Source organism: Scleropages formosus, chromosome 8, assembly GCF_900964775.1.
Source record: "Scleropages formosus chromosome 8, fSclFor1.1, whole genome shotgun sequence".
In the NCBI taxonomy this organism is placed as follows: Eukaryota; Metazoa; Chordata; class Actinopteri; order Osteoglossiformes; family Osteoglossidae; genus Scleropages; species Scleropages formosus.
In genome coordinates, this window is record NC_041813.1 from 8,902,318 (window position 1) to 8,927,572 (window position 25,255).

At 40.2% G+C, this 25,255-nt stretch overlaps 1 protein-coding gene across 1 annotated transcript; it reads left to right on the forward strand.

Moving 5' to 3' along the window:
• The first annotated feature begins 9,625 nt into the window (after positions 1-9,625).
• On the forward strand, positions 9,626-18,835 carry hells (helicase, lymphoid specific). The gene is made up of 23 exons (XM_018766145.2): positions 9,626-9,929; positions 11,133-11,215; positions 11,314-11,435; positions 11,712-11,834; positions 12,050-12,103; positions 12,317-12,341; positions 12,450-12,511; positions 12,606-12,641; positions 12,745-12,972; positions 13,440-13,622; positions 13,790-13,933; positions 14,125-14,321; positions 14,523-14,619; positions 14,706-14,867; positions 15,138-15,289; positions 15,607-15,751; positions 16,096-16,179; positions 16,680-16,799; positions 16,902-17,018; positions 17,122-17,281; positions 17,395-17,491; positions 17,582-17,658; positions 17,887-18,835. The coding sequence occupies exons 1-23, from the start codon at positions 9,922-9,924 to the stop codon at positions 17,973-17,975; spliced, it is 2,565 nt and encodes an 854-aa protein (XP_018621661.1). The 5' UTR covers positions 9,626-9,921; the 3' UTR covers positions 17,976-18,835.
• The last annotated feature ends 6,420 nt before the right edge of the window (positions 18,836-25,255 follow it).

Genomic DNA, 25,255 nt, shown 5'->3' on the forward strand with positions numbered 1-25,255 from the left:
CTACTCAATATGCCACTGTACAACAACTTCCAAACAAGGAAATTGTAAGGAGTAATGTTTGAACTCTTCTATCTATCTGAATAAGAAATGAAATCTGAGTAGCCCTGCAGTGTGCTTGCCTGATGGGGTACATTTTTAGTTCTGTCTTCAAAGGCTTACTCTCAGTGTATCAGCAGTATAATCTACACTAACCTGCCCTCAATCTGAGAAGCTGCAGCTGTACTTTACTAAGTATTATTCTATGTTTATCCTCACCTTTTACCCTGGCCAGCCCCCTTAATTAGTATGTAAAATGTCATCTGTCCGTTTACAGTTTGCTGAGCCAATAATCCCTTTTTTTGCCAGCTGTTGTCTCTTTGTTAGATGTTTTCCTTTTCCATCAAACTGTCAGATTTACTGCTCACTTGTTCTGTTTATATGTTTCATCATCTATTTGATGTTACAATGCAAGCACCCATTTTCTATGAACATTAACCGCTGCACTATACCTATAGTGCCCTGTGCTCTGAGAGAAAAGTTATGTGATGTGAGATGTAAAACAATTTACCCTTCCCTTGCATCAGCAAATACTGTCTTCTTGCAGGAACGACATGTATTCTTATTAATTTCTGCTGCTTTTTTCATCTTTGATAACGCTGACTTGGTTAATAACAAAAAAGTATTTTTCAAAAAATCATTCGCAGTTTGGGACATTGCAAAAAAAAAAAACATTTCTGCACTGTCACATGAGCAAACCAGTACAATGTGAGCACAGGAGAGTAGGCCAAAAGAAATACATTCTTATCCACAGAATCCAGAGAGAGAAGAGATCAGTACATGTCAACGAAAGCCTGGCAAAATAATATGTTTGCTTGGAAGCTATGGACAGGAAGTTTTGAAAGTATTCTGTTGGTCTTGGAACTTTAAGGGCACCATCTCTGCAGGTTCAGTAGAGATTATTTCTGAGTGTTATATAATATTGACTTTGAAGAGACGCAGCAACCAAGTAGCATGCTGTTCTGGTCTTTCTCTCCTGTTTTGTATTTCTGAAATGGCAATGTGGGGGTCCTCCTTGTAAACTATTGAACTATTATATAAGCATATCCAATAATATCTCTTAATCTTCCACTTTACTGAGATGACTACAACTTAGTCTAACTGAAAACTAAATTTAAAAAACAAGATTTAGCCAATTTGACTATCCTGTAAGGCCCAGCCGTTTGTAATGTAGGTCTTTTTAGGTCATTAGTGACATTCATAGATGACTTCTTATGGACATAATGTTTTATTTTGCTTTCGGAGATGAAATACACATACACTAAAATCTTACCTCACTTGCTAAAACTCTGCTGTAAAATACCAATATGTGTTGGGTTACACTGTTTCTATTAGTGATATCATTTGTACTCTATAAACAATGAAGTGCTTAGTAATTTTCAGTACCATATTATCAGATGTACGTCGCTTTGGAGAAAAGCATCTGCTAAATAAATAAATGTAAATGTAAATATTAGGAAATGTCATAATTTGGAATCAATATAATCAATCACTTACTTTTTATTTGTAATATCTCAGAGTGTCTGGACAAGACAGATAATCACATACACTTCGCAGACATGACTCAACTAACATGTGGACCATGTTAAGGAGATATAATCACATAATGCAAAGAAAACTGAAATAGTATCCTGAGCATTGCGAATGTAGTATCAGAATTATGTCATGTGTTGGGAAAGGCTAATGCACTCAGCAAACAGGTGGAAAAGGCATCATTATCTTAACAAGTTTCAGCCTGTAAGACCTGTACCGGTACTCTGTAATTAAATGGCAAACCAGGAGAACATGAAAGGTCTGCAGGTTGGTTTGAAAATAGCAGGCTTTTGTGTGAGATGGTGTTCAAAGAAAGAAAACACGGATGACAGAAAAGGTGTCTATAACTCCCCCCAAACACTGCACTTCCAAAAACAGTTCAGCCAATTTATCATTCCACCTTATGTTTTATACCCAGTTCCAGTTTTGGTTCTGATGCCCTTCCTTACTCTTTACAGGGCTCCACAAGTTCCTTGTCATACTGGTCATCGGATGTCTGTTTGTGGGTCAAAAGTGATGGCATGCACTAGTTTAGATGAGCAGATAGAGTGGATACCACTGTGTTCCCAAGACTTTCAGGAGACAAAGCACTAAAACAGCACTAGTGATAGGGGAAATGTTTCAAACAGACTTCAGCACCAAGTGCCTTGGCCCATTACTGAAATTGCTGTAGTGGAGAAAAACCCAAAGTAAATAAAACCAGGTGTACTTCCAGTTTTCTTGTTCTTCCCTTTGATTTATTTGTACTAATGGAATCATAGAAAGACCTTGTGGATTAAAGAATTCTTTATCAAATGAAAATGGCCCCTACCTGCTGGATAAACTTGGTTCATTTTAAAAACCACTAAGGTGCCTTCTGCACTCAAAAAGGTGTTTGCTTCCAAAGCATCTGACTTAGTGACTTGTTCATTGCTGCTGCTCTTGTATTGTTTCCATCTATTTGAAGACGCTTTTGTTCAAACACGAAAAACAGGTTGTCAAGATATGGACTATAAATGTGTGTTTGATGCAGAACATTCACCGATCTGAATTCCCCCAGAACTTCCCACCCCAGCCTCTCGGCTGCCCTGGTCCCTGTAGTGTCTAGTACAAACAGACAGAGCAGTGCTATCCTGATGTGAACCCTCACCACCACTTCCACCAATTGAGGAAAACACAACAGAGACATCAATGGAACCCCCACTGAGCTGCCTGACATCTAACAGCCTGATGTCTACCACTTACATCACCTTCCTAACACATCTGGGGCTGCTCTGTTTGTCACCATTTTCATTCTGGGCTTTAATTTTGATCCTGCAGCAGATAGTATGCAAGAGGGTATCCGGAGCATGCATCTGCTTGATTTTCTTGGAATCGTTCTAAGACAATTACTGGCTCAACATTAAAGCAACGGGATGCTGACTAGCCTAAAAATAGCACTTTAACCCATTAAAGGCAATTTGCTTGTTGCTTCTTGAAGAATCTGAGAACTTGGCCATTTAACATGTTTTTAGCTGCAAATCGTTCACATGCTTTATTTAAAGCTTTGCATATTTTTATTGCTGAAGTTTCAATGGAGGATTGTACAGGAAGTATAGACCATGGTAACTACTGAGTCTGAAGCATTATGTTTATTAATGTAGCTGATGCTTTCATCTAAAGCCACTTACAATTCTTTACCCCTTGATAGAGCTGGGCAGGTTTACTGGAGCAGTTGAGAATAGGTACCTTGCTCAAGAGTACTGCAGCTGTAGATGGATTGGAACCTGTGATACGTGGGTCAAAAGGCAACAGCTTTAACCATTTTGCTACCAGCTCTTTGCAGCAGAGACTCTAAAATGTTTTTAGGTGCAGGTTAACAAAGCTTTGCAAATTTCTAACCAGTGAAGTTGTGTTTATAATTTGAATCCTGACATACATGAAGTAGTTCTGCCTGCATTCAGGCCATTCTGTCACCACAGGTCAAAGCACCACACATAGAACATGCCTCAAGAGTCCTTATTGTGATCTTGTGCTTTATGCACACAAGTGTTCAACTCATTATGTAAGACCTTCTCAAAGCTTGAGTGACTACTTCATGACTGAGGTGATGCTTCTAACTTTATTATGTCCCTGTTACTACAAAACATACTGGCTGTTTTTAAAGAAATCTGCCAGTGCGTCACAGTGGGTATTGGAGCTAAGCAGAAATATTGAACATGACTGGACTGGCCCCCTCAGTGCAGAGATGGAGCAACAGCCATTTTTTAGCAATGACACAACTCCACTGGAGATTACCTCAACATTTCAACAATGTAACAGGTTTTTCAGACAGAAAACAAGCATTAGAAGACAAGAGACATGCTACGTTATTCTATTTCACACTACAGACCAAGGCAATGACTGCAGTGTCTGTATATTTCTAGGTCTGTCTGAATTACATCTCTGCACTATAGGCTTTAGGATTTAGAAGAGGCGTAAAGAAAAGCCCCTGATGACATGCAACGTGATATTTTACACCACTTCTTCTTTTCAATTAGTTAATCAATCAAATGTATGTAAGTGTGTTTTTACTAATAACCCAACACAATGCCCTATTGTATATGTATGATCTATCCAGAGGAAATAAAAAAGAGAAATCCCTGTTAAAAAATACATTCAATTCATTCTTTCACAATTATGACAATATTTTTTGTATTAGCTGATACGTGCGATCAGAAGGCCTTTATCCATATTCATCGAGTTCATTTTTACCTGGGTTCCTGCTTTTTAGCCTTTTTTTCTACACCATTTGCATCTACTGAGTTTCTACAGCCAAAAGAGAGACTTTTTTTTTTTTGCTTCAGATCACCAGCCTTGCAGTCATTCAGGCCTGCATGTCTCCCTGTATTTGTGCCTCTTCAAATATAAACAAGAGGTGGGTGGACCCACTAGACTGTTTTCACAGCTGACCAGTTAAAGCCCTGACAAAGAGATTTTTACTCATATCCGAAGCATAATTCAGTTCTTCTGTAAATCATAATGAAATTAACTTTTAAAAGGATATGTTTCTCTATGTGTGCAATACTGAATATGCTTGGACTTCTCCACATAAAAATTTTTTTACAAGTTTATATGGAGAAGCTGGTCCTTTTTTTTAAAAAAAAGGTCACTACACATCTTATGGCAATACATTAATAAATCTGTTCACCTATATGATCTAAACAGTCGGTTGCCTTTCAGAGAAAATTTAGTTTAAAGTCAAGTCATGTCTAGAAAGATACCTTAAATAGCTGTATTGTTTCTGGTTGAATCTACATTTGTAATTAGTTTCTAACTAGTCTGAAATTTTGGAAATGTGATGCATATTTAATTGCGGCTCAGTAAACAAGAGACTCTTTGTCAGTTAAACAAATTAAATAGAAGTAGGAAAAGTGATTATTAGAATACTCGGTTGAATATTTCAGTAAAACGGCAATACTTGCTTTAAAAAACGTACAGTGTGGACAACAAAAAGCAGGCCCTTTGGTTGCATTTACTGCAAAAAGACACACGGGACTAGACACAGCCTTTCAACAAGCACGTGTGTCTACAGTTGTAGAATTACAGCAGTGTCGGAAATGTTACTGTCCTGGCGCACAGACTGTAATTTGTGCTCCCTCACAGACTGCAATAAAGGAGGGGGGCAATCACCTGAAATAGGACCCTTCAGAGGCCATATCCTTTGTGGTGGAAGGAGAAGAAAGCCCCAAGGAGTACATGACTCACATAACGAATTTGCTGAAATGATGAAAATGGGCTGATGGTTCAGTTCCCCCGTTGAGTGCCAGAGGAGCCTTTGCGATAACCTTCTAGATAACCCATGGTGTACTACCACCACATCTCCATCCCTTTGGGTACAGCCCAGAAATGTGCACACGCTGCCTATGCTGAATAAGTTGTTGGGCTCCCTGAACCAACACATTGACAGTCCTTTGCAGAGCGTTCAAAAATCATAGTTCATTGACGCCAGAATTTTGTTGTATGGAGTTTGTTGTTCCCCAAGTTCAGGATCCACACTTCTGTTTGGTTTAGAGATACCAGACCAGCAGCTGATAGAGCACTGTAGAAAACAAACCATTCAGTGTCAAAGTATTTCTCTTGGATTCATCTGATATTTGCCTTCTAAACTAAAGCTTTGTTACGTTAAATTAACCCTAACAATAACCAAACCCTATGTTAACCTTAACTTAATTGTACCTAAGGTTTATGCTACCCTAACCTAACCATAACCACACCGTGACCCCAACCAAACCCTATTCTAGCCTAACCTTGTGCATCTAGCAGTGTAAGTCACCTTGGTGAATAAGATGTGTGGACTGATAACGCTACATAGAGATCATTGGAAGTCGCTTTGGAGAAAAGCATCTGCTAAATAAATAAATGTAAATGTTACTGCTGGCAATCAAGCCTTGTGACCCACCAATGACCCATCACAAAATACACACCACTCTTATTAGTTTCCATGCTAGGCATGTATTTTATTTACTTTGTGTTTAGTATTACTGTTTACATATTTACTTAGTTAATTTGTTTATCTCTTTTCAATTATCACAGAAAGAGACCTCTTCCGGCTTTCCATCAGCTTTTTGACTGCGCAACAGCGTAGGTTGCCGAGCTCTACAGTGCTAGATAAACAGTTGTGTGCATTTCTGTGGACCCTATTCCTTCTCTCACCGCACAGCCACACAACATTCACAGTTTTAAATAGTTCTGCCTGTGCTTGAAACCCAGGAATGTAGGCAATATGAGCAGCAGCCAATGTTCTCATTTACTGAAAACTATCTCTGTTTGTGTTTGTAAGATTTGGCTTTGCTGTAAATTCCATCGTATCTCATTACATCTTACTGTTAACATCATCTTACCACATAACACCCAACAGGGTTAGTTTAGGGTATAGGGATTTTAAGATATAGAGAATGAGTATCTGAAATTATTTTTGAAATATAGAAGTAAATGAAGAAGTTTTTCTTTTTTTCACTAGGACTAAAAGATCAGGACTAGGAGGTTGGAGAGAAGTATTGTAGGGAAATGCTGTGCAATGCTCTGTAAAAATGGACCGTTCAAATCATATGAACTGTGTTTATATCCCTTATTGGCCAAAATACTGTATCACATAAAAAAATTAATAACCTATTCAACACAAGGTGCTCATATAGTTAAATGCTATTATCTTTCAAGACTTACAATCTTTGATGAGGTCAAATCATTGTTTCATTAGTGGAAAGTGATAAAAAAATTATTTTGTTTAAATAATATGCATATCCTACTTAGTGATAACGGTGAATAGTACTATTCAACTAATAGCTTTAAATTTGTCATAATTTGATTAGAATTTCTTTGATTGTACCAGTATGTATTTTTTGAGACGACATAGAATTTTGCAGAGAAAATATTGGTAAAAATGCTAATAAGGTCTTTATTCACATCAAAGTTTCGTTTGTTAGAAACTCCTGAATGTTAAATCATTTTGTTGTAAGTTTTGTGAATATTGCTCTGACTTATACTGAGCAGCCTTGCTTTTCTTAACTTTTAGCTCAATGCTGGTACAAAAAGAAAATGTCTACCATGTCCTGTTGACTTCTTTAATAACCTCCACTGTGATTTCACATTGTTGTCACCTTTTAAGTGAGAGCTATACCCCTCTAGCCAGTGAAATGCTGAATGGAAACCCGACACAAAACACACACTGAACTCGGGGGGGGGCAGATAAGGCACACTTGCCCAAGGAGTCGTGTCCTCCATCCCAATGTTGCTCTGTAAACGTATCCCCCTGCTTATCCACCACGAGGAATGTCAGGGCTTGTGTGGGCTTCAACTTTTGTCTATGGAGCAACAGTCCCCAGTGAGGCTGGACTGTGACAGTAAAATCATCCATTGCCACATACTTTCCATTTTGCAGTCAGGAGGAAATGTGCTTGAAACCCTCCAATTTGTACAAGTCTACGGTGTTTTTTTTTTTTTTTGCATTTTATTGGTAATACATTCTATGAGGGACACCCTTTGTCGCAGAACACCTTTCGTGTTATGGACAATTGTTTTCTGAAGCTATTAGTATGTGGAAAGTCCTATAAGTTACATGGTAGCGTTTTTAAAATAAAACATTGGTCATAATATGAATATTACAAATAAAATCTAACCCCTGAGGCCTGGTTACATACAAGGAAGTCGCCTCTGTGATTCCATGTGTACATTCTGCTTCACAGCTGTTGTTCCTTCACAGACAAAGGGTCCAGGAATTACTGGATTGCCTCAAGAACCCAGATTTGTGGTTCATGTGCATGAAAGAAATTATATTTATAGTTATCTCACCATTGCAGCCATGGTTCAAGCAACTACAAAATTAACCAAACAGAATGATTCTGATATGCCAAAGGGGTATAGAATTTCCAGAATGAAGACAGTATATCACTCTGACCGTCAAGAAGAAAAAGGGTTTTGCACAAAATTGTTTGTCCCAATTGGTGTTCAGATGTGTGGTTTATTTGTAGAGGAGACACAGGCATCAATCCATGCCGAGGAAAAGGCTGATAAGGATGACAGAAAATGGACAGAGATTCTAAGACAGGTGTCTTCGGGTAAGAAAACAAGCATTTTACTAAGCTTAACATGGAGCATTAAACATAAAGTTTTGTCATCTTTGAGAGTCTGTCAGCTGTGCAGTGTTTTCCGGAACAGAATTTCTTGTCATTATTAATTTTTCTACATGATGTTTCCTTAAAAGAAATTTCTTAATACCCTTTTCAATATGTTGAAATGTAAGGCGATTACTTTTTTTTTTTACAGTGTACAAAGCTATAATTTTATTTATGTACGAAGCTTTTGTAAAATTCTTTCGTGTTAAACATTTTTTTGCACCGCTGCATCCAAGTTTGTCATACGGCACCTAATAACTACACAGTCGATAATAATCTGTTACACCATTTGCTAAACAGTTTAGAATTTCACATTTGTGCTGAAGGATGGTACAGCACGAATTGCTTTGAGCTCCTAACCCCGGAACTTTGAAGCACAACCTTCGATTCACAGCGCTAAGACATCAGAAGCATCACCCAGCATCACCATAATCCTTCGCATACCCTCCTACCCCCAGTGTAGTAATAGAAGTAACTCATCATTCAAGTGGTGTTTTCCCCACACCTAAGCCATGTACATTTCTACTAATGTTAGACTAGCTGAAATGATTCCATTTTTTCCCACTTAATTTCTTCCTCTAGATTTCCAGTGGAGTACATAGCAGTAAGTGAACCCTTCAGCCAACCCAGCAGCCCAGTGGCAGTGAGGTGAACGTGGCTCGATGGGACTAACGCCAGTTTACTCTATGATGATCCTGTGGTGCCCCCTGTGGTAAGAAAAAAAAATCCAATGCAATTTAGTTTATGTAATTAATCCACTATAAAAACAGCGATAATATTTTCTCTTGTGACTTGGAACCACTCCGATTGGAATGTGTAGGGGGGAAAAAAAATAACAAAACTAATGAAAATCATTTTCCACTACGTTTTTTTCCCTAGAGATTTTCCGTAAGGGATTCGCGTTAGCCATGCTGCAAACTTACATATTGGATGTACTGAAATACAAAAAAATTGCATTACCAGGCAAGAAAACAATACACAACAACATAAGAAAGTGCAGTAAGCGACGAGAATTAAGGTCTAGATATACATCTTTTCATGCGGAACTTTATCAAAAATCATTTGCAGGATTCGGATTAACTGTGATTACTTATGTCGTTAATTTTTAAACAGAGTTGCGCTGTCTGCACCAGTCTCCAACTCCCCCCTCAAAGCCTCGCCTCCTCCTCCAAACATGAGGAAGTGGTTTTATATAACACAGTGTTCGCGGGAAATACTAATACTTTGATTTTGCGCGGTTCACTAGGAAGGGGGATAAGCATCTTCAGTCTTTTAAGGGCTTTATTTCTGTGGCATTTAATAACAAAACTAAGATACAGACATGTGCAAAAAGTCTTTCACATTGAAAATTTCCGAACTGATTTGTATTAGTTGTGTTAATCATGCGGCACTTTGAAAAATCGAGGACGAAACACCCCTAAAACATCAGTGGTTTCGTCCACCTTTGGCGCGAAATGTCTTGGAAGAGTCCTCCTTAGAGCGCGCGTTTGCGAGGAGTGGAAAGAGACGTGTGTTGTCTGTGTTGAACTATAGTACAATTCCCCCCACGTTACAACAACAGTACTTTGTTTGGGTTGGTCTTAGTTCATGTTTTTATTTTTTACAAACCTTTTAATCGGCAGCGGTTTGTCTATAGTGTTGTAGCTAGCCGCGTGTAACTACAGTAACTGGAAGCGACAAGCGTGGCTTCACCAGCGAGACCAACTGCAGTGCTGCTGTCCTCGACCCTCGGAGTCCCACAATGAACAGGTGACTGACTGACTGCTAGACAGACTTTGTCGCATTTTTTTTCGTTCAGCTTCATGACATGATTAATCAGGCAGTCCTCTCGATACTTTCTGCTAGTCTCTTGTTTAGCTAAGCTAGTTCCCAGTCTATTCTATTGGAACCGGCGTTTGCACTGACTGAGTAGTATGGTGCTTTTTTTTTTTTTTAACGAAATTAAAAATACTTGTATTGCTTTACTTTAAATACGGTTACGATTGTGTTGGTGACTAATTTCAAATTTGGCATGAACCCAAATATAAATGGGGGCTTCGTAACTTGGAGATTATTATATCCGTTCTTTCTGCAAATCACAAGTTGCGGCAGAATTTTGGAAATAACAAATAATAGTAAAACGGCGCCGTTTCCAGGTGGGCAGGACTCAGGAGTAAATGTCCGCCCGGCACGCGCTCTTCTCAGTGCGCGAGGCAAGGCCGCTGCTCGTGGGCACGTCGGGCCCGCTGCGCAGCTGCACGGTGCAGGCGGGAGAGGGGTTACATTCACAAGAAGAACTCACAAGTGACGTGGAACTCTGACTTTGACAAACTTGGCTTGTAATCCTAAATTAAAATAAATGTGAAGTTTAGTTATTCCTCTCGCACCTTCAGTGTCACACAGGAGACACATAACAGGCGGGCTGACACACACAACGCAGCCCTGAGTGACAATCCTTCATGTCCTTTTTTAGTATTAGTCTGCAGTTTTATCAAACAGCTTTCAGCTCATTTCAGGCACACTTTGGAACTGTTCCTTCAGCTTTAGAGAGTGTGTGTTTGTGTGTGTGTGTGTGTGTGGAAACTGCACCCTGAGGGCTGCCAAAATTTTGACTTTTTACATCACTTGCAAGCCAAGTGCATTTGTTTATTTATTTATTTTTTTACCTTCAAGAGGGCCACTGTCCTGTAGGTCTTATTCTCGCATCTCTTCTGAGGTAAAGAAGACTGTGAAAAGTTTGTGTGACATTTATTTCTCGTGTTTTAGCCATACGCTCTCCTGAGTCGGTGCTGTCGTATTAATTCCCGATGAGAGAATCATATTTGCCTCAGCTGTCGGAACAGCTGTGACATCTTGTAGTGTTGATGACATGTTGCGGATTGAGGTGTAAGTTTGCATAATTTCCAGACGTGGATAATTGATAAAGATGCGCGGCTGATGCTGTCGTGCATAACTGATATGGTTTAATTACAGCACAAAAAACGAAACCCGCAGCGTGTCACCCCATTGCCCCAAGCCCAACGAGCCTGAGGAGCCACAAGGCACTGCCATGGAGGGTAAGGCGCTCGGCTGCGGTGAGCAAACACTCCTGTTTTTACGATGCGATATGAAATAAAACCTTCTGAGAGTGAGACGTTTCTCACCATTATTTCAGAGAGTTCAAGCGTGAATGCGGATGGGGAGATGGAAGAAATCATAATCACCAAGGAAATGGAGGAGGAAGAGAAACATTTAATGGAGGAAGGGGAACGAAAAGAAAAAGAGATGATGGAAAAGGTGGGTAACTTAATTTAAATCTGTCCAGGGAACAATAGCAGTTAACCATGAAAACTATAGGCACCATTGTCACAGCTTATTGATTAAAAAATATAGAATTCTGTCATTGAATGACATAGTAAAGCAGTTGTTTTTGTCTGGCACTGGTCCAGTAGGATTGGGTGTTACAAGTCTATAACCCATTGCAAGCTATAGATTTTGTATTCTGTTGCTTTGTTGCTGTTTGTCAAAAGCGGGGCTGACATCACAGTATGTGTTCCTGTGTTTCTTGCAAAGGCTAGGGAGTCATGGGAGAAGGATACTAATGAAATGCGGTTCAGAAGACTGCAGCACCTGCTGGAGAAAAGCAACATTTACTCTAAATTTCTGCTCACTAAGATGGAACAGCAGCAGCAGGAGGTAAGGTTAATAGGTTGACTTTAGTTTTTGAACTGTGTTTTTGTATATGTCCAGACTGTATTTACCTTGTAGTGGCTTCCTGATTTCCTTTGGGAATCCAGAAAAACCACAACTTACAGGTCATATTATGTGTATGTAACTTATTTCCACGTTGGTGAAAGTATCACAGCATTTTTTTTTTATTATTTTTATAAAAACCATGTTTTTGGCTTTAGGAGAAAATGAGAAAAGAAAGGCTTGAGAAGAAAGCCCTGGTGCAGAAAGAAAAGGTGAATCCTTTCACACAGTTATTTATGTGGGACTGACTACTGGGTGTCAGGTTACAGCTTCTGAAAATGCTGCTCTGCAGACAGCACATAAGAGAATGAATTTGATGGGATTTTGTTTTGGTTGTTTGAGAGTCTGAAATATAGACTTTAGAGCCTTGTGTGACAAATTGCATGATTTGTTCTTATTTTATTTTCCCACTTCTCTATTATTAGGGTGTCAAAAAGACAAAAGACAAAGGTATGACTTTTTAAAAACCATCAGTTTGCCATGTATTACTTTTTTTGATGGATATGAAATGGTAGGAGACGATTAAGGAAAAAATTGGAACTGTTTTTGATCTTTCAGTTGAAAGGAAGAAACGTGAACGAGAGGAAGACTACAGAATTGCAGATGTGATGTCCAAAGAGGTAGGTTTTTATTCCATATGCTGATGTGGAGTTGTGAAGAGCAAATCGGTATGAATGTACAAGTGACTCCCCCGCCTTCTCTTCTCTCTCTTAGGAAATTATTTCAAAGGCCAAAAGATCTAAAGTTGAGGTAAAGTACTGTGTTGGTTTCTTGATGGGGGGGAAATAATTATTCAAATTGCACTTTATTCACTTTATCTTCCTTGCTTAAGGTACTTTCTGTTGCATTTTAGGAGGAAGTTCCAAAGCCCAGAAAGCTGGAAGCAGAGGACATTGAGAAGATGAGTGATTCCAATGCAGAAATCAAAAGTCGCCTGTCAGAGGTAGTCCGGGACAGTGCAAAGCATATGCTGGATCCAGAACGCCTCGTGAATGGGCAGCCTGTGCCCGCGCAACAACCTCACCTCTTCACAGGGGGCATCATGAGATGGTACCAGGTGGAGGGCATTGAGTGGCTGAGGGTGAGTGTGGTAACAGAGCTTGGGACACTGATGCTTTGCTGATGGCAAGTCTCCTAATAAAATCCTATGTACATGATTACTAGGTTCAGTGCAGTAGAAGGTATGATGTAAAAAAAAAAAAAAAAAAATTATTGCTGTCATTTTGTTTTTTTTTTTTTTTTTTTTTTTTTTAACTGACCAACATAAAACTGACTTTAAGGTGTTCTCTTTACATACTGTAAAGTGCCCTGCTGCAGCTGTGGGTCAGTCTAGGTGAATAGTTCTAGTTATATCAGTGCTGCTGAATTTGTCATCATGAACTGCTGTGTTGCACTTCAGAGAATATATATGCTGAAGCACAAGGCATGTGTCTACTATCCAAAAATTGCCAATAGAAAAGCCAATCTTCAGGTGTTTGTGGCCTTAATGAGCTGTAGGAATTAAACTGTATTTGGTAAAACTAACTTTATCCCTCCCACTTTATGCAGATGCTATGGGAGAACGGTATCAACGGCATCCTGGCGGATGAAATGGGCCTTGGAAAAACCATCCAGTGTATTGCACATATTGCCATGATGATTGAGAAGAAGGTGCTTGGGCCCTTCCTAGTGGTGGCACCACTGTCCACATTACCCAATTGGATCTCTGAATTTAAGCGCTTCACACCAGAAGTAAGTCCATCAGACATATGGAGCGCCTTTATTCAGTTTTCTGGCATGGAAACTGTGCAGTACAGTCAATCAATTTATCTCTCCCTGAATTCTTTTGTGTAATGCTGTTCTGACTTGGGTTAAGGATGTAGTCCTTTACCTTCGCCGGACCTATGTTTGTGCTTCAGGTTTCTGTACTACTCTACCATGGGCCCCAGAAAGAGCGGGTTAACCTTATCAAGAAGATCCGTAGACCCCAGGGTCCACTCAACATCTTTCCAGTAGTTGTCACCTCCTTTGAGATGGCCATGATTGACCGCAAGTACCTGCAGGTATTCATAGTGGTCTACAAATCAGTCATCTGCATCATTGTTTTACATTTATTTGTATGGCTGGCAAATTTTGTGGGATTTGAATCTAGGTCCTTCAATTTCAGAATAGCTGTAATTACTATGATACGTCATCAGTTGTCAGTTTTTGTCTGATGCTAAACCAGCATTCCTTCGTTTTCTGTAATGACCAGCGATTCCAGTGGAAGTATCTAATTGTCGACGAAGGACACAGGATAAAGAATTTGAACTGCAGGCTGGTGCGGGAACTGAAGACCCTCCCTACAGACAACAAATTACTGCTCACTGGCACACCTTTGCAGAATAATCTGGCAGAGCTGTGGTCACTGCTTAATTTCCTGCTTCCAGATGTCTTTGATGACCTCAAGAGGTACTAGGATGCAGGGTGTTGGGAGCATGGGGACACTGATGCGAGCATGGGAAATGGTATTGTAACACAACATTAGCTTGTTTGCCTAACTGTCAATATAGCGTTTAGTTTATTTCTGCAGATCACGCGGTAGTAATTTTAAATACTAAGTAACTTGGGGGAAATGCATTGTCAAATTTTTTGACATTTTCTTCTTCACAGCTTTGAGTCTTGGTTTGACATCAGTACAATCAGTTCTGATGTGGAAAATATTGTTACCAATGAGCGAGAGCAAAATATCTTGCATATGCTTCACCAGGTAAGGACTGCATTCCCCCCCATAAGGATTTTCCTAAGCTGGAAACTTTTTTTCATGTATAATTATGTGAGTGTTGTGGCTTGTAGATTCTAACTCCATTTCTGCTGCGGAGGCTGAAGACTGATGTGGCTTTGGAGGTACCCCCGAAGAAGGAGATGGTGGTCTATGCCCCACTTACCTCCAAGCAGGAGTCCCTCTACACTGCCATAGTCAACAAGACCATCGCTAAGATGTTAGGCCAGGAGAAGGTACTGCTTTCTCCAGCCTCAACTGGACATCCAGTTGTTTGTGTTGTTGTTTTTTTAAAATTTGGTAGAAATACAAAGGTTAAAAAAATCTGAAACTTGATGGATAACTTCATGTATTCAGTAGGTTCAGGGTGTAAATGTTACTTTCTGTACTCAAAAGTTTTCTCATCTAGGAGTATGTGAATAACCATCTGGGCATAGCCAATTACAGGCAGTAGTGACATGGGCAAAATAAACCAATATGGCTGTGGTGTAACTCTTGGTCTTCAGAAGGAAACTCTGCCTGTCGATGTCACGTCCGCTGGCCGGCCAAGGCGCCGAAGCAGAAAAGTGGTAGACTACTCAGAGTCGGCAAATGATTCCCCCTATGATCTGGAGAAGTACCTGGAGAAACTCCAGAAGGAGGCAGAAATTCAGCAGAGGTCTGTGCCATGTGCTTATCTTTGCCTACCCTTACCCTGTTTGAAAAAAATCTGTGCTTGTGAATAGTCTTTTCCTCCCTATCTCCTGGCCATAATTAGTTAGTATTGCCTCTTCCTTTTAGACACTGATGTCTAAAATAAACTGCTCAGTGCCTAAGGGTATTGCTCCCACCTTACTTGATCGTTGTTTCTTCTACATCAGTAGATTTGCAAGATTACAAACTTAGCAATATTGTTAATACTGGCAGGTACAGAGATGGTGATGTATGGGGACAGATGCTAAATTTTGAGTTTTTTCGATGGTTGTCCTCCAACAGAAGCTATCCTGTAATTGAAGTGCAGATGCCCCTGGATGCACAGATCCACCTGAAGCTCCAGAACATCCTGATGCTCCTGAAGAGGTGCTGTAACCATCCATATCTCATCGAGTACCCACTGGACCCTGTCACACAGGACTACAAGGTGCCCCAATGTCTCCCTCTCCCCATTTAACCATAGAAAGTAATTTATTGCGGTACTTGATTTTACTGAATTGATAGAAAAGAGAGTGCCGTTAAAGGGTGAATATCAGCTTCAGTTTGTGACCAAATATAATGTATAGCTTAAAAAGTAATAAAATACAGTGGGCTTTGTAGTAGATAATGCAAATCAAGACTCACTGGCTGTTGGTTTAAACTGTCAAAATATTCAGTTATCTGTTATGGAAACCTTTATTTAACCATTTAACCATTGCAGGCATTTAAGTTTAAATAAAAGCATGATATGTAAAGTCACATCTCATCATAGTTTGTTTCCCTGGTTTTTAGATTGATGAACAGCTAGTTGAGACCTCAGGGAAGTTCCTTATTTTGGACCGGATGCTGCCAGAGTTGAAGAAGAGAGGACACAAGGTCAGTAGCTGACATGGTGGGAGTATGTATGCATGTATGTATGTATGTCTTGGCACCACTGCCCACAAAGGTAACCAAGGTGCAAAACTAGTTGAACAGAACAAGTAAAGATTCTTCAAAGGAGAATATTTTGCTAAGATGACCAGGGTTCCCCCTTAGATGAACTTTCCGGAGTCTTCCGCAAGACAAGGACAGGTGACATGTAGAAATGCTTTGGCAGGTTGAACATAATTCTTGTCAGTTCTGGATCAGTTGTAGAGGCTTCATACTGAGGGAGTTACAGTGGTCCAGGTACAATGTTACCATGGCTGAGTCCAAAAGCTGGGTAGAGTGTGATGTGAGAGATGGGTGAATTTTCAGAATACTAATCTGTGGTGGCCTAAATTTTAACATGGGATGAATAGTACTGGTTCTGCCTATAATCTCTCTGAATGAGAGCAAAAGGTGCTTATTTCTGAAAAATAAGTTCCACTTCAGTTACATATTATTTCTCTTTTTAGGTTCTTATTTTCAGCCAGATGACTTCAATCTTGGACATTCTCATGGACTACTGTTACTTGCGAGACTTTAAGTACAGCCGCCTTGATGGCAGCATGTCTTTTGCTGACAGACGTGAAAACGTGAGTTAGATCCTGTTGACACGCGTTTACTAATTTTCGCACATCAGTATTTTTCTGCTACGTGTATGAGATGGTAATATTTGTCATCACACTGTTTTTCAGATGAACAAATTCTCTTCGGATCCAGATGTTTTCCTCTTTCTGCTGAGCACAAGAGCAGGTGGCTTGGGCATTAACCTCACAGCTGCTGACACGGTCATTATCTTCGACAGTGACTGGGTAGGCCAAGCACTATGCCCCTTAACGCACAGATTTCTAACAGAACTTCTGTGCTTGTTGGTTTTTGCTCATTTTCAGTGATTAAAGCAGGTGTTTTTTTCAGAATCCTCAAGCAGATCTTCAGGCCCAGGATCGATGCCACAGGATTGGGCAGACAAAGCCTGTAGTTGTGTACCGCCTTATTACTGCCAACACTATCGACCAGAAAATCTTTGAGAGGGCAACTGCCAAGAGAACATTGGAGAAGATGGTTATTCACAAAAGTTGGTAGTACCTCATTTCACATCATGTTTATGCCATTATACATTCCACTGAGTCAAAGTGTTTGTGAATTTCTTCCCATCCAGTTTATTCACTGTGGGTTTTGTCTCTGCAGATAAGTTCAAGGGTGGCCAAGCTGAGCTTAAACAGTCAAAAAGCTGTCTGGATCTTTCCGAGCTGATGGAACTCATGAAGTCCAGAGATTACCAGAGGTAACAAAGCACCTTTTATAAAACAGCAGCTGGTGTCAAATTTTTATTTTGTGTGATTTGTTAGTCATCATGGTACTTGTCCTCTTTCAGAGAAGTAAAAGGTACCAGTGAAAAGGTGATCAGTGACAAAGATCTGGAACTTCTGCTGGACCGCAGTGATCTGCAACGTATGTTCAGTAACAAACTACCTGCTATACTTCCAATGCCATTGTATAAAATACCTTTGTAATAGGTACAAAACATGTAATTTATTAATGTGAATCCTGCAATATTAGTTTTTCTGAGGTACAGTGGGGGGGAAAAAAGTGGGACTTGAGGAAAAAGTTCCTTCATCACCCCTTTACGTGCTACCTTCATTACCAACATTCTATGTACAATTTGTGTTTGTGTTTCAGATCAAACCAGAAAGCGCAAGAAGCGGGAAAAGGATGGCGTCTTCAGAATACTTCAGGAAAAAGAATCCTCAGAAATCAGCCTGGTTTGAGGGGCTGCAATGCAAGCACTTTATGCCTTTGTGCATTTTTGGCAGTGTCCTGTAGGACAAACACTGTATTACAAGACCTATCCAAGAAATAAACAAACTCAGTCATCAGTAGGAATGTGTTACACCATTCACTATTTCCCCAATGTGAACTACATTTTTTTGCATAAGTTCTGGAGATGGGGTGCATTACTCCTGCAGATGTTTTGTTCTCTTTGAGTTTGAAAAACAGAAAGTAGATTTTGACAGATGCAGTCTCTTTTAAGCGGTGTAATGCTGTAGACATGCCTTTTCCCTTTTGAGGGAAAGTAAACCACTTTCTCTACCTTCGTACATAAGTTTAAATCTTTCTGTAGTCCTTGTGTAAAACATGTTTTGTTCTTGTAAGTCTGTCACAGAAGCTTTTTTTTCCCTGTGAAGACAGGTTGTCAAATGGACATTTATAGTTTTTAAAAAGTAATAAAGACTGCAACACAAACTTTTCCATCACAGTGTGCCATTAATGGATTTTGGATGAATGGATCTACGTCTTATGTTAAAGAACTAAAGCAATAACATAATTTGGAAAACGCATGTCTGAGCCTGTTGCAAGCCAGAGATGGTCACAACAGTTAAACCACCACTAGGGACATAAGGGTTTCATGTTATAATTATATTTAAAACAAAAACTTTTTGTCTTTCCCTGCTGAGTTTTTCTTGCCTTGACAGTGAAAAGCAAATGTGACCCACCAGCTGGTTACCTAGCAGATTGTGGTCTTTTATTTACTGACATTTAAGTGTGTTAGATGTAATTAATAGGAAAGATGTGTCTATATGTATTTGTTGAGTTAAAACTATTTAACGGTGCTAGGGTTCAGAATATTAAAAGGCATATTCTAAATCGAAGCTGGTGTAGTTTTTTTGACTGAAATGGATTTTTTGGACAAGTACTTGTAGTTCTTTTTTTAAAGCAACTGTTCTTGTGCTTGGCTGTTTGTTTTTGAGCACTGTAAGTTACCTAACAGTCATATTAATATGAGCCAAGTGTAGATTAGTACAGAAGCTTTAGTGCTATACAGGAACTTGACTCTAGGTGGAGACATTGTCAAAAAATACTATACCCTATTGTTTCTTGCTACCTGACAGTATCTCTTGAGTAACATGATTCTCTTACTGTTGTTAATGTAACTATTGTAGACAAACCAAATGTTTGTAGTGTGAAATACTTTTTCAAGTTTAACTTTTTCTAATGTCTGCTTTGTATGATGCACACTTGGTTTACTCCTGGTTTTCCGCATAGTCAGAAATGTAGCAGGAATACACTGCCTCAGTTGCCTATGTTAAATTCATTCTACTGGCAGCCTTTGTTTTGAAGCATACATTGGGCTTCATATATAATTTCCAAAACCTCCTAAACAATCCTGCTGGTTGATTCCTCCCTTAAGCATGTGTAACCTTTGTCAGAAATTTAAAATAAAATCAAATTAAAACACCTTGTCTCCACAAGTCCCTACTAAATTCCAAAGGTTGATAATTTCATCCCTTAAACATGGAATACAACACAAGCTGAAAATACATCTTTGAAAATTTGTGACTTAATTGTGCTTATCACAAGTGTACTCTATGTGCAAATGTAAATGTGATTCGAGTGCTTTCCAACGGATCAAAAAAAAACACATTGCCGAGTAGGTCATCCTGTGCCATCAATACCACGGATTTTCATGTACTAAGTTTTCGCTGAACACAGTACAATGAACCCAAATAGATCTGACTTGTCCATTGCCACTTTGCTCCACATTTGACAGAGAAAAAAATCCATACAGATAAACCTGGTCACAGTGGTTTCCCCATTCTCGCCTGTCTATATAGTTTTACCAGGCTCATTTTTGTGTCAAAGCATGTTATTATTTTTATGAAAGAACAAACTTTTTGAGTAATTGGTGCACTGTCACATGAAGAAGCAAGACTAAAATGTAGAAGTGTTGTATATAGGGTTTTCAGACTGTTTTTGAGATATGAATGCTTTTGAAAAGCTACAGGTACATCAATGGGAGGCTGTAATGAATATTGACTATTTTGCCGAAATGTCCTGATTGGCTTTGACAGTCTCATGGCTCACGCTTGAGCCATTTCACCTCAGTTGCCTGTCTCCGTGTTAGTCCCAGGTGTAATCACCTTCTAAAATGGCTAAAACACTTCAGAATAACAGGTCATAAATCTGGAAGTGGAAACTGTCAAAATACCCAACTAGGCTTAGCTTTTTTTTTCCAAATCACATCCAGTAATTAACACACTCCATGTCTCAAAAGCGCATTGTCTAATTGTATAATAGCTTTTATATCCTGGTAATACATTTGTGAAATAAAATGAAACTTGCAACAATATAAGAAGCCAGGAAGTGAGTGACTGTTCCTTTTAACTCCTCTTCAGGAGGTGGCCTAACTCTCTGGCATCTGATGTCTGAAGTCATTAAAAAAGAAATGTCGCCCACATTCTTAGAGAAATTAGCCCCAAATGGAAAAAAATTTAAAAGTCTCAATGCTATTGCAGTTCTTGTATTTAAAGCATATTGAAGAAGTATAAATGATATAAATTTAATAAATATATCGATGTATTTGTCAAAACATATATAGTAATACACACACACACAGAGCCGCTTGTCCCATACGGGGTCGCAGGGAACCGGAGCCCAACCCGGCAATACAGGGCGTAAGGCCAGAGGGGGAGGGGACACACCCAGGACAGGACACCAGTCTGTCGCAAGGCACCCCAAGCGGGACTCGAACCCCAGACCCACCGGAGAGCAGGACCCGGTCCAACCCACTGCGCCACCGCGCCCCCCGTATATAGTAATATATATAATAAATACACACACACAAGATATTTTTTGTTTTGGGGGGCACGGTGGTGCAGCAGGCTTGGCTGGGTCTCGCTCTCTGACGGGTCTAGGGTTCGAGTTCTGCTTGGGGTGCCTTGTGATGGACTGGCGTCCCGTCCTGGGTGTGTCCCCTCCCCCTCCAGCCTTACACCCTGTGCTTCCGGGTTAGGCTCCAGTTCGCCGTGACCCCACATGGAACAAGCAGTTTCAGACTGTGTGTTTATGTGTGTGTATTTTTTGTACACTTCCAAATAGAGTGCAGGGAGGCGCATATCATTACAGCAATAGGAAGGATTCGCTGTGGTTATTAAAATGTTTCAGTAATGCTGTAAAGTAACAAAGTGTCATGTCAGATGCTGTAACAAGGAAAATTCCTAAGGTTAACAAAGGTCCTTGTGAATCTCCTTTAAAAACTGAGGCTTGTTTCGTGCCCCATAGCTTGCAAGTTGAAATCCCTGTAATTAACGCTGGGAAATACAGAATGTGAAAGCTGCACTGGAAAAGGGTGCAACATAGACAGTTAAATTGTGCACAGCATTTACGTTTTTATTTCTGATGCTCTTTTAAGATTTAATGAATATGAAATCATGCATTCTGCTCAATTAAGTTACTATAAACAACGGCAGTATTATAAAATTATAATAATAATACTACTCACTCGGCCCATTGTGACTAATGAAATTTAATCTCTTCAACTCAATTGGAAGTGAACCCGCCAGCTGTGTCTCAAAAGGCTTTGTTTTTTTACCAAGGCAAATGGCTTGCTTGTGTCATATTAACAAAACAAATTTGCCATGTTCTGAAATTAACCCCTTCTTATAGATTTATTTTTTTCTGTGATGTGAAGTACAGCTGTAAAGCACAGGTGCAGCAGTAATGCATACAGAAGCAACGTGTGGGTAAAATCAGCTCAACAAGGAGCTCGCCAATGGAAATCCTCAATGGACATCAAGCTTCGGTAAGTCAAGCGGCATTATGCAAAACAATATAAATGAAAGGCATCACATTTACATTGAGCTAATATCCCACAGTTTGCTGGAAGTGGCGGAATATGGAAGAACGGGAAACTAAAGGTCACGTCCACAGTGCAGGGAGTGAGCTGAAAATCTCTTGTTTTATGTGTGTTCTTCTGCCCAGAACAGTGAGGCCACTAGCTGTTTGAGGTTTCCCTTGGCAACCGGGAAGAATCTGGCAGTTTTAATCAATGCGCAGGTTCCAATGATACCTTGAAGTTCCCACTGTGAAGTCCTACCAACTTTACAGATTTCAGATTATTGTGTGAACACACAGATGGGAAGGACGTTTTTGTTGCCTTGCAAGACAAATGTACAGATCAGGTCAAAACCACTTTTTAAATGGAATATAAATATAAGAAGCAAAAGCGTGGAGGTTTCAAAGCCTGCCCTTTAAACAGGGATCATCACGCTGCATGAAGACAAAGCCCCAGGCACCGAAGCAGACAGGAGGAATGAGTTAGGTGCAAAGCATTGGCTGGAAAGGTCTGTGGGAAGTAAAGCTGAAAAGGTGGTACAGTGTATAATCCAGGCTGGCTCTCATGTTCTAAGGCATGTCTTTTGGTATGCAGCTCAACTGGAAAGGCAAATCTATTGTTTCACCAGTGCGATGTGGTTTTGCTCTTTTTTCTGAGCATTTATTTGCGTCGGCTGCTGTTGACGACGTTATCCATAGGGTGAGTTTGAGAGACGAGACACAGGGAAAGAGTTTACACAGTTATATTTAGATGTGAGACCACAATTTTTATGATGCAGGATGATGATGAGAGATATTTCCTTCTACATCCCAGGCTGTTTGTTTTTTTTTTTTTTTTATCTGTCAGCTTTCTCAACACCCTCTGCCGCAGTTGGTCAATGGTCACATAATTTACATTTTACATAAAAATTAAGCTTTACACACACACATTGTCTGAAATTGCTTGTCCCGAGCAGGGTCGCGGTGAGCCGGAGCCTAACCGGGCAGCACAGGGCATTAAGGCTGGTGGGGGAGGGGACACACCCAGGACGGGATGCCAGTCCATCACAAGGCACCCCAAGTGGGACTTGAACCCCAGACCCACCAGAGAGCAGGATCTAGCCAAACCCGCTGCACCGCTGCACCCCCCTAATTTACCTAACTGTCAGGCTTGTAGCCTGGGATTTGAACCTGTGGCAGCAGGTCAAGGAGGATGTATTTGGGCAGAATAATACACACACACACACACACACACACACACACACACACACACACACACACACACACACACACACACACACTTTCAGAACCGCTTGTCCCATACAGGGTCGCGGGGAACCGGAGCCTAACCCGGCAACACAGGGCGTAAGGCCGGAGGGGGAGGGGACACACCCAGGACGGGACACCAGTCCGTCGCAAGGCACCCCAAGCGGGACTCGAACCCCAGACCCACCGGAGAGCAGGACTGTGGTCCAACCCACTGCACCACTGCGCCACCGCACCCCCTCTGGCAGAATAATAGTCTGGTCTAAATAATATTACTCTTACTCATTAGAATGGTATTTTTTGTAGGACTTCTGCGTCTTTTCTTGTCAGGTGAACAAATTACGAAACAACGTGGTAGGTGTCTGAGGTCATGATGTTGAGGTGGTCATATCAGTTATGTTTTATGTTGCTGAATTTTAATGGACCTTCTGGTTACCCAGTTAAGATTAGTTCTAAGCCATGTTTTTGAAACATCCTGTCTTTTCCAGTATTAATAGCTACCATATTCCCAGAGATTGCCTTCATGAGTCTTGTTATCTAGCAGTGATTCACAGCAAAATGCATGAATGGATGCGAGTGGAAAGCTTTTTCCAATTGAATAAATCTCACACAGTCCAATTCACCTTTTTCGCATAGGAATTCACACACATTGACACAAAGCAGTAGAAAAAATTCATTGTTTAGATGGGAAAACTGGTGTCATTTCCATCTGTATAGAACCTAAGGCATCCATTTGTGTCTCTCCAGGTTGGAGAAGTGAACCACCATGCGGAAATGGTGAGCTCAGTGGTAACAGAACAATCCACTCTGCCACCTCAACACCAGCTGTACATGCGTCAATGACATGACCATGCACAGAACCTTCCTAGGGAATGTCTTATTTTACTTTTATTGCCCCATATGAATCTTTCACTTCCTCAGGGCTCTGGAGCCCCCAGCTTCAGCCGGGGCTTCTCCGAAGATATTGGCTGGGTTGAAGGCAAGGTGCAGTTTTATATTTCTTTTCACAATCCCTGTCACTGCAGCACTTGGCATGTTTTATGCACTCCAGTGACAACACCTATGAGTAATGAATAGCAGGGGATGTAGTTTTCTTACTTCTTAAGTAAGCAGCAAGGAAATAATTTTATTGACCATTTTATTAACCGCACACACATTGTCTGAAACCTCTTGTTCCAAGCAGGGTTGTGGCGAGCTGGAGCCTAACCCAGCAACACAGGGTGTAGGACTGGAGGGGGAGGGGACACACCCAGGACGGGATGCCAGTCCATCACAGGGCACCCCAAGTGGGACTCGAACCCCAGACCCACCGGAGAGCAGGACCCGCTCAAACCCACGGCACCCCCATTTTATTAACCCTTGAAAACAAGTTTGTAGGTGATTCAGAAGCCTTGCAGTTTGCGTGTAAAAATTTCCTACTTCGTTGGAACATACTACATCATATAACTGGTTGCTAATGTGTAAAAATGGTATGTCAGAGAAGGGCCTCTGGATGAGAACGTATGTGTCACACATTGTCCTCTATGAATCAGGTTCCAGAGGACATATATACGATGGACTGAAGAGTTCTGGTCTCCTTGCATAGTTAATGGTTAAGTAAATAAATCGCTACGTAAAACACACTCTGCTGTGTACTCTTCTGCATATGTTGTTTTATGTATTGCATGTTTTGTCTCTGTAAGTATATATAAAAGTATAATATTACATTTACATTTATTTATTTAGCAGACGCTTTTCTCCCAAGTGACTTTCAACGGATGCTAATATCTAAATTAATTTTTAAATATTATCTGAATATATTAAATCTATATATTCAGGAAAACTAGTCAATTTTTTTAAAGAGTATTAAAAGTTAAAATTTTTGAATTATAAAACACAAAGTTACATTTAGCAGCAACAAGTGCACAATATAAAGAGCAACAGAAAAACAACAGAATAAATGAACAGCGACACCTTGTCTGCTCTAAGGGTAACACATTGCCCTTAGTGCTGTGCAAATGACTCACCATGCACGGTCTTATATTGTATAATTCAGCAAACAATCTGAAAGAAACACAAGACACATTCATTAATCTATCTATATGCATTTTCATTTAAAGGAAGAAAATGCAATGGGCAGCATTCCATGCGGTTATTTTCCCAGAGGTGATCATGTCCTCTGGGAAAAACAAGCAACAAAGTATTTAAACTT

What these genes read in the sequence shown, in the direction of transcription:
- hells (XM_018766145.2), top strand. An exon ending in TCTTGCATATGCTTCACCAG is followed by an intron (nt 14,620 to 14,705) that starts GTAAGGACTGCA and finishes TGTGGCTTGTAG; the next exon opens with ATTCTAACTCCATTTCTGCT. An exon ending in AGATGTTAGGCCAGGAGAAG is followed by an intron (nt 14,868 to 15,137) that starts GTACTGCTTTCT and finishes CTTGGTCTTCAG; the next exon opens with AAGGAAACTCTGCCTGTCGA.